Source organism: Falco rusticolus, chromosome W (assembly GCF_015220075.1).
Source record: "Falco rusticolus isolate bFalRus1 chromosome W, bFalRus1.pri, whole genome shotgun sequence".
NCBI lineage: Eukaryota > Metazoa > Chordata > Aves > Falconiformes > Falconidae > Falco > Falco rusticolus.
In genome coordinates, this window is record NC_051209.1 from 3,412,597 (window position 1) to 3,422,920 (window position 10,324).

A 10,324-nucleotide genomic window follows, 5' to 3' on the forward strand; every position below is an offset into this window, starting at 1 on the left:
AACCAACTATACTGTGCTAAGCAAATCACTTTAAATTCTTGTATATCAGGTCCACATCTGTAAAAGAAAGAATACCTATATTATTTTATAAATTCAGTTTGAAATCTATAGCTGAGGCATTTTGTGAAATCTAAGCATTTATTAGTCACATGCTAACTTTAAATCATGCTTCTTTATGACAATATGCTTTATGCGATGCAGCAAACGACAACTGCTATTTAAGAAAAGGCTTTGATGTTGCTGAACAGCAGTCCTCAAACTACGTCCCGGGGGCCGGATACGGCCCCCTAGGGTCCTCAATCCGGCCCCCGGTATTTACAGACCCCCCCGCCCTGCCTCCGCCCCCCCCCCATCTCCTCTGCCGGGCAAGCTCAGTCGGCAGCCTCTGCACTGCGAGGTCCAGCCAACTCGGGCGAATCGCCAGAGCCCCGGCGCGGCAAAGTCCCTTCAGTCCCTTCTGGCCACCCTGTCCGGACTGCGCGGCCGGGCTGAGGAGGGGGGCGGCGGCATCAGCGAGGGGGGCGGCTCCCCCGTCTCTCCCTCCCTCCCTCCAGCTCCCAGGCAGGACAAGCAAGCCAGCACCAGTGGGAAACGCGCGCACCATCATGTCAAAAAAAAAGAACAGTTGACTCCGAGTGCGGGGTGTTCCAAGAAAGTGGACTTCTGATTATTTTTCCACGGAGTACAAAGAGCGAGCTGTTTGTCTGATATGCCAGAATTCAGTGTCTGTGTCAAAGGAATACAATTTGCGTCGACACTACGAAACTCAACATAAAGGTAAATATGATTCTTTGGTCGGACAAGTGAGAAAAGATAAAATATTAAGACTGAAACATGGATTGACAACTCAGCAAAATACTTCTGTGAAGCAAAAGCAGCTCAATATGTCATCACTTCGAGCAAGCTATCAAGTTGCCAAGCTCGTAGCGCGCACTGGCAGAGCATTCACAGAGGGAGAATTTGTTAAAGAATGCCTTCTTTCTGTGGCCAAAGAGATGTGTCCAGAGAAGGCGGATTTATTTAGTACAGTGAGGGAGGCTTTCAGGACCTGCAATTACACGAAGGACTGAAGAAATGGGGGAAAATTTGAATCTGCAGTTGCAAAACTCCTCAAAAAAACTTTGCTGTTTCTCATTGGCACTCGACGAAAGCAATGATGTTCGTGATTCTGCACAACTTCTAATTTTCATTCGTGGGACAAATGATCGTTTCGAAGTCACAGAGGAGCTTGCTGCACTGAAAAGCACCAAAGGAACAACTACAACACCTACAAATAGTTCTAGATCAGGATTTAGAAACAGCACATCTGTTAAAACTTCTTGAGTCTTTTTGGCTTCACAAATTGTTATTACATAATTGTGATGTGGAGTTCCTTCCCCAGGTAAAGGGAGTAGGGTAGAGGGTGCAGTGTATTACACTGTTTAGTTGCTATGTTTTCCACTGTTAAGAGAATCGTCTCATAGCGACTCACTGTGGTGACATTGCCTGCATAACATGCTGTGACAGTAGCATTTCAACTTTGTGTGGTACTTGTACCATCAGAGGGTGTCCAAGCACTAGATTTTTACTCCATTCAACTAAGAGTGCTGCAGTAGCTATTGCACAAGTGCAGGCAACAGATCCTTGAGCTACCAGGTCTCCCTGAGCTGAATAATATGCAGTCAGACATTGTCATTCCCATGGCTTTGAGTTAACATTCCCGAGACTATTCCTTTCCCTTCATATACAAAATAGCCTGGTAATCCCAGAGCAGGTACAGCTTGCTTCAAAAGCTCAAATGTATTTACCTTGTCCGTTGCCCAGTGAATTGGTTCTCCAGCATCTTGAGCAGTTATCTTTGTATGAGTACTTTAGCTGCTTTTGAGGAAATGGCAATCCAGGGTCAGCAGAATCCTACAGCTCCTAAAAAGGCCTGCATTTGTTTTTAAGAAATGGTTGGGGAAGATTTTGAACGGCAGTAATATGGTTCTCGGATCTTCCTGGAGAATGTAACCCAGATATTTTACACTTCCATAAAAAAAAATAATTGTAACTTATGTGAAGAAATTCAATGGCCCTTCTCAACTAAAGCAAACAGTAAGGCACGGGTGTCAGCTATACAAGATTCCTTGGTTACTAATAAATCATCAACATACTGTATCAAAACCAGATCAATTTTTTAAACACATCATCCTGCAAATCTTTTACTAAAATTTTAGAAAAATAGTGGAGGACCCAGCAAAGCCCTGAGGAAGCCTTGTCTATGTTAGCTGTATCTTTCCCCGAGTAACCTGAAAAAGGTATTGGAAGTCCAGATGAATAGGTATACTGATTTAAGGTAGAAAAAGTTCCCCCTGTATCTATTAGACAGGAGTAATTATGTTCATTAATTAAAAGGTTTAAGACCAGTTTCTCATAAGAAGAGGAAAATATTTTGTATTCAGAGGCTCTTGTAGTAACTGCATGTTAGGTCCCTGCTGTCAAACTTGGGTGAAATCTAGCTGCCCCAGTTGCATAGAGCAGGGGAAAATTGCACCATGGGATTGAGAGGTTCTTTTGGGAAGCCCTTTGATCATACTGGGCATTCCCATTTCCAATGACCTTATTGTCCACGATAATTACAAGTTTCTTGTTCCTTGAGGCCCACTGCTCCTAAAATTTCCTCCTCTGCTTCTGCCTTGAAGACCTCCACATCCCCATCCCTTTAGTCTAGGACTGCTATTCAATGTTGCTGCCAATAGACTCTTTTTCTGCTCATGTTCTTTTCTCTTCACCTGTTTTTCATCTCTTCCATTACACGTGAACATGGCAATGCTGACTATTTAATCCAATCCTTTGCCCTGCCATCCAGGTATATGTTTAGAAAAATATTTCTTTATTAAGAAAGACTGATGTACAAAGAAAGATACCATTAAAGATCAATTTTCCTCCTTCTCAGGGTTGACCCCTCCAAACATTCTCACTTGTTTAACCAATTGGGCATAATACTCAGAAGGATGTTCAGCGTTTCCTTACTGGCATTCTTGGCCCTTAGCCCAATTTACAGTCTTCCTTCCTGCCAGTTCTAAGGATTTTAACAATTCCCCTCTCGCTCTTTGCAGCATATCTCTATTGGCTGGTAACTTTGGAGGACTGACCTGGGTCATTGGCTGGCCATGGGGTTCTGCCCTGTGCTTCCCCAGGCCATCTGTAATTTTTTTCCAAGATTTTAATTTTTTTCATCAGGAGTAAAGACAGCTGCAAATGGTTGCTGCGTGTCAGCCCATGTAGAGTTATAAATGTGAAAGATGCCACGTATACTTTGCATCACCTTCTGCAGATCATCCCACACTCTGGGCACTTGCTGTTGCCCCAAAACCAAATCGGTACGTGCAAATGGCATGCAGACTGTTCCCACAGAAAACTGGCTAGGTTCCAGTCCTGACCCTAATTCCTGTTGGAGATGTGCTTACAAACCAGAAGTAGTAGCAATAGCTGGAGAGAAAAAGAAAAAAAAAAAAAAAGAGTAAAAGCAGAAAAAAAGCGCAAAAGGATAGGCAAGTAGAGCTGAATGTGGAATGTCCCTGATTTTCTTGTTCAGCCAGAGATTTTACTCAATTTCTGACCCAAAGGGGAAATTTCTCAGAGTGCAACAGACACTGGAGCAGTGCAAGGAGCACCAGCAGCAATGGCAGCAAGCAGTGGCAAGGGATGGACAAGCACAAGGAGAGTGTAAGGCTGAACAGGGGGCATTCCCTGAGCAACTGAGCCCAGACCTACTGACTGGATGAACCAGCAAGGGGCAGAGCCTGCACTCCTGCACTTGGCAGCATGGGAGATTTAAACAGGCTAAAATAATCAGACCAGCTGATTGCAATGGATAAGCATATATATTTCCCAGCAGGCAAGTACATGGCAGCATGGTGACTACATGACAAAAAGCTGTGTCTTCTGCTTCTCCTGAGCTTCTAGCACCTGGTAGAACCAATACAGCCACACAGAGTTCCTATCAAAGCATGCAACCACACAGGTTTCTGGCTGTGGGGTAGCAGGGATATTCCTGGAGATGGAGGGTGATAGCAAGCAAACCTGTGGGATGTATGACCAAGTAGATTAACTGCTCTGCCTGGTGGCCAAGCTTAAGGAGAAGGTGGGTAGACTGAGGACCATCCAATAGTTTGAAACAGAGACTGACCAATGGAGCTGTGCTCTGCCATCTCTGGTACGCACAAGCCAACTCACTACAAAGGCAGGGGCAGAATCTCTTTAGTGCCAGGAGGAAGGCAGTGTTACAAGGGATGGGGAGGGGTGGAAGAAGGTTAAGGAATGTACCTGTTAGAGAAACCCCTCCTTACCCTCTATGATACCCTTACAGAATAGGTATGAAGACCTGAGTACAGTAGATGAAGCACATAACTAGACAGATGAGAAACCTAGGCAAGCAGTCTTGCCAAGGTCAGACAGACCAACGCGTTGCAACATGACTTGCATTAAAACCAGCACTGAGAAGAAACAACAGCGAGTTATGGTCATCGGCAACTCCCTCCTGTATGGAACGGAAGTGCCCATTTGCACATCAGACCCTCTTTTCAGGGAAGCTTGCTACCTCCCTGGGGCCAGAATTAGGGATGTCACCAGACAACTGAAGAGCTACTATCCACTCCTGCTCTTTCATGTTGGTACTAATGATGTCCCAATCGAAGTATAAGGTCAATCAAAAGAGATTTCAGGGCCCTGGGAAGAATGCTAAAAAATTGAGGAGCACAAGTGTGGTGTATGAGGCACGGACTTTGCAAGGATGATGAAGCAAAGACCTTTATTGTTAGTTAGTTACAGCTTTTATAAGTTTATACTCTGTACATGCGCTGCTAAAAGCTTTATTATTGGTCAAACTCTACTGTCCACGTGCCCAGGCACTATTCACTATAGGCTACTCCCTGCTGTTCATGCTGTTTCCTTATCTTCTGGAGGACAGATCACATTCCTCCTCTGTTTCTGTTTCAACCGGGTTTTTTCTCATACTCCCTCAAAGTTATTTAACTCTTTGCTGCAGGATCACAGCTGCACATTATCAATGTCAAACCCACTGTCTCTGTCCTCTACACACAAGTAGTGTTTTCCTCGATCCTTTCAGTAACAGAGACCTTGGAAAAAAGAGACGAGCCCAGGATATCAATACATAGCTCCAGGACTGGTGTCTCCACCAAAACTTTGGGGTTTATAACTGTGGAAGAGCACTCAAGGCACGAGGAATGCTGGGGCATGACAGGATCCACCTGTCCTAATGGGGAAAACACATCCTAGAGCGTAAGCTGGTGGGACTGATCAAGAAGGCTTTACACTAGAACCAGTGAGGGAAGGGGATACCAACACAATTGCCAAAGATAAGCCAAGGGTTGGTTGGCATGGCATCACCTGAGGGTGGCAATGCTAGTGGGAACACTTATGTTACTTCCGGGAGCACATGGAGGGCTCAGGAGCATATCTGAAATTCTTGTATGCCAGTGCACGCAGTGTGAGAAACAAACAGGATGAACTGGAAGCATTGGTCAGTTCCCAGAGCTATGATGTCATTGGTGTTAGTGAGACTTGGTGAAATGAGTCCCATGACTGGAGTGCTGGGATGGATGGATAGGCAAGGCAGGTGAGGTGGAGGTGTTGCACTATATGTAAGGGAGAGGTTTGAATGTACAGCCCTTACAGTTAAGGATGATGTGTTGGAGAGGGGAATGGAAAACAAGGGAGACATTGTAGTGGGTGTTTACTATCAATCACCCAGCCAGGATGTAAGCACTGATGAGTTCTTCTATAGGCAATTAGGAGAAATCTCTGGATGAGTAGCCCTTGTTCTTATGGGAGATTTCAACTTCCCAGGCATCAACCGGGAATATCATACTGCTGAGATGAGCAGTCTGTGAAATTCCTGAAGTTTGTTGAAGATAATTTCTTGTCACAAGTACTCAGTGAGCCAACTAGGAAAGATGCCCTCCTAGGCTTGTTGTTTGTGAATAGAGAAGAACTCGTGGAAGATGTGTTGGTAGGTGGCTGTCTTTGCCACAGTGACCATGAAGTGGTTGAGTTTAAAATTTTCAGTGTAATGAGAAAAAAGGACAGCAGAGTTGCTACCCTGGATTTCAAGAGAGCCAACTTTAAGCTGTTCAGGGAGCTAGTTAGCAGTGTCCCCTAGGAATCTGTTTTTGAGGGCTTAGGGGTCCATGAGTGCTGGTCAGTCTTTAGGAAACTTTGAAAGTCATTTTTTTTGATACCTCATATATCAATAAACCAGATATACCAATAGTCCATTTGTGAGGGGAATCAATCCTCCATTTGCTGTTATAAATAGCTCAGCCTAATATCATTAAAAGAACCAGGCTGTGGCCACATTTGGTATGCATCACCAGAAGTGTTCACTTTTGGCCAAATTTCCTGACACAGGGCTCAGGCTTTTGATAACCTGGCTATCCCATCAATAAATTTCCAGTGTTGCAACAATTAATCTACCAGTGACCTCTTCACTATACTTTGTCCACCTCCCATTATTAAAAAAACCCAAAGAAACAAAAAAAACCCCACCACGTCCTTTACTACCAAATAAGATCCATGGTTCACTACACCCGTGCCAGAGTATCTCAAGGTAAAATCACCCACAAGCCAACAGTGCAGATCATTGGGGTCTGTGCAGTAGTGATACATTGGATCAGGTGAGTTGGCTACGTCCCATCTGGGTCACCAAAACTGTCACAAAAATTTCAGAAGTGGCCTGTGCTGACCAAGGAGAGAGGCTAGGATGCAAAGTATAGAATTACAAAAGTAATTCTTCATGCACCTGAGGCGTCCTATTCAAATTGGGACACCCTGAATGAGGTTTTACATATGGTTCTTATATCTTTCAAGTGTTCAGATACAACATGATTTGACCAATCACTGCTTAACACCCACATGTTACTGTTTTGCAAAGCAACTATAATTCTATGGCATCATCATCTACCTGCTTCTTTCTTGATGTAGATGTCCCTGGAGCTGGTCTTGTTACAGTTACTTACCTATGATGCCAGATAACAGGGAGGGTTTCACAGAGGTGTTAGAAGGGCTAGGATGCCGGTGTTATCTCAGTAGTTCAGGGGTATCCTTTGTTCTTCAGGGTGCGAGGAGGAGGACAGCCCCTAATGAGCTGGGGTCTTTTAGTCATGCTGACTTAACTACAATAATGGAGTATACAATGTAAACTACATACCTTAAAGTTCATACAATTTCATACTGTAAAGACTAATTGGTACAATATTTATGAAATGAGATTTTCCTAACAGCACCTTCCTTTTTCCCCCCCCTCCATGTGTGTCCATGCACTGGGTATGTCCAGTTTATGTGGAGAACAGTGACAAATAGTGTTCCTCAGGGGTATGTACTGGGACTGGCACCGTTCAACATCTGTGTCAGTGACATGGACATTGGGATTCAGTGCACCCTCAGAAGGGTTGCCGATGACACCAAGCTGTGTGGTGCAGTCATGCTGGAGGGAAGGGATGCCATCCAGAGGGACCTGGACAGGCTTGAGAGGTGGGCCTGTCCAAACCTCATCAACAAGGCCAAGGTCCTGCACCTGGGTTAGAGCAATCCCAAGCACAAATACAGGATGGGCAAAGAATGGATTGAGAGCAGCCCTGAGGAGGAGGAATTGGGGGTGCTGGTGGATGAAGAGCTCAACATGGCCTGAAAATGTGCACTTGCAGCCCAGAAAGCCAACTATATCCTGGGCTGCATCAAAAGAAGCATGGCCAGTAGGTTGAGGGAGGTGATTCTCCCCCTCTGTTCTCATGAGACCCCACCTGGAGTACTGTGTTCAGCTCTGGAGCCACCAACATAAAAAGGACATGTACCTGCTGGAGCAAGTCCAGAGGAGGGCCACAAAGATGATCAGAGGCCTGGAGCACCTCTCCTATGAAGAATGGCTGAGCAAGTTGGGGTTATTCAGCCTGGACATGAGAAGGCTCTGGGGAGACTTTATAGCAGCCTTTCAGTACTTAAAGGGGGCTTATAAGAAAGATGGGGATAAACCTTTTAGTAGGGTCTGTAGCAATAGGACAAGGGGTAATGGCTTTAAACTGAAAGAGAGTAAATTTAGATGAGAGATTAGGAAAAAAATTCTTTACTGTGAGGGTGGTGAGACACTGGAACAGGTTGCCCAGAGAAGTTGTTGATGCCCCATCCCTGGAAGTGTTCAAGGCCGGTTTGGGTGGGACTTTGATCAACCTGGTCTAGTGGAAAGTGTCCCTGCCCATGGCAGGGGGGTTGGAACTAGATGGTCTTTACGGTCCCTTCAAACCCAAACCATTCTATGGAATTAAATTTGCAAAAGTATAATTAAGTCAATCCTTATAAAACCTATTTTTATTTGTAAACGCTTTTTCTAATGACATGTATCCTGGTTTTAGCTGGGATAGAGTTAGTTTTCTTCTTAGTAGCTGGTGCAGTGCTGTGTTTTGGATTTGGTGTGAGAACAATGTTGATAGCACACTGATGGTTTTGATCGTTGCTATGTTTATACTAAATCAAGGACTTTTCAGTTCCTCAGGCCCTGCCAGCCAGAGGGGCACAGGAAATTGGGAGGGGACACAGCCAGGACAGGTGACCCAAGCTAGCCAAAGAGGTATTCCATACCATATGATGTGATGTCATGCTGAGTATATAAACTGGAGGAAGGAGGAGGAAGGTTTTTGGCATTATGGTGTTTGTCTTCTCAAGTAACCGTTACGCGTGATGGAGCCCCTACTTTCCTGGGGATGGCTGAACACCTGCCTGCCCATGGGAAGTGCTGAATGAATTCCTTGCTTTGTTTTGCTTGTGTGCATGGCTTTTGCTTTACCTATTAAATTGTTCTTATCTCAACCCTCAAGTTTTACATTCTTTTCTGATTCTCCTCCCCCTCCCTCTGGGTGAGGGGGAGTGAGCAAGCAGCAGCAAGGTGCTTGGTTTCCAGCTGGGGTTAAACCACAACAGCATGTCTCAGATTATTCTCATCTGTTTCTGACCATTGCTGATCATGATTTTGAGCTTAGGAGAGTGTTTAAGGTGGAAGAGCTGTTACTGATCAAAGAAAAATTTTGATGAAAAAACCTAATGCAGTTATTCCATCTTTTTACACCCCAAGACTGTTTATATCAGTATTTTCACAATATTCTGTTCTCTGCCATACACTGTCAAGTTCAGTGAGAATGCAGCAAGACAAGTGGAGTTTTTTTGAACATTATAATGCTTTTATGAGGAAAAAAAGTTTTTCAATTTGAACTGCTTTTCTACAGGACTAGTATTTCTAAAGACTTGTCTAATGTGTGTGGGTGGGTGGTGGTGGTGGTTTGTTTTTTGTGGAGTTTTGTGAGGTTTTTTTTAAGCTCCCAACAATAAGCTGAATGAATGCAGGATCACAGAAAATTGGTTTCTTCTTTTGGAAATATTTTTTTGATAAATATGTCAATGTTATTCCTAGTAAGAAAGGTAACAAAATATATGCTACTCCTATTATTTAATTATAATTAATAATTTCATTTCCATCTGTAGGCCATAAAATGAAAAATTCTTGAAAAGATAACAATTCCTGAAAATTACTCTCAAAGCTACTGATATTTCAAACAGTAGCTTTTGCTCAACACCAGAGGCAAAACATGTATTGCTTGGCTGAAAGAGAGTTTTACCTAAAATAGGAAAATTAAACAGAATTGTCTGCATTAAAAAAAATATTATTGAGACAGCAAATTTTTAGGATATGTTAGCTGTTTCTACAGAAAATGCGATTAAATTTTTTTTAGGTATGTGCTTCAATAATTCAGTAAAATCAAATATATCTTGACCTCGCCAGAGAGAAAGCAGGGTACATTTAATAGGAATTCTGTTCTGAACTAATAACCTAAACACATACACCCTCTTCCCCTCCTTTAAACACTTCGTAACTAGATGGAAGATAAGCAAAAGAGAAATATGTGAACAATTTAATCATTTATTCTGGTAATTGAATCCTTTTTTTTTTTTTCCCCTTCAGAAGATCATTTTGGCCAAGCTCAACATCTAGTGAATTTGCCAAATTCACACACAGTTAATAAATGATTTGGTCCTCATCCAAACACTCTTGCCCACAAGGAGCCTGTGTTGTGCCAATATATTAGATTCCTGGGTGGAAACGTTCCCATTTCAGGACTCTGAAAAATATTATTTTCTTTCAAAATTGTTTTTAATATTGGGATTTGCAAATTCCATTAATTCTTTGAAAGTCTGTTTTAATACAAACAACAAAATTGGCTAGAAAAAAAAATATTTGTTAAATATATGTTTAGAAACACAGAAACTTACTAAACTTGCCAAACAAATTTAAACA

The 10,324-nt window shown here is 43.1% G+C and overlaps 1 protein-coding gene across 2 annotated transcripts in view; it reads right to left on the bottom strand.

The window, feature by feature from the left end:
* Positions 1–1,936, bottom strand: part of LOC119140640 (adenomatous polyposis coli protein-like) — a 79,643-nt gene extending 77,707 nt beyond the window's left edge. For both annotated transcript variants that reach the window (XM_037372130.1, XM_037372129.1), the window contains exon 1: positions 1,788–1,936. In XM_037372130.1, coding sequence (XP_037228027.1) covers positions 1,788–1,822 — 35 coding nt within the window. In that variant the 5' untranslated portion in view covers positions 1,823–1,936. The remainder of the gene's footprint in view (positions 1–1,787) is intronic.
* Positions 1,937–10,324: the final 8,388 nt, after the last annotated feature.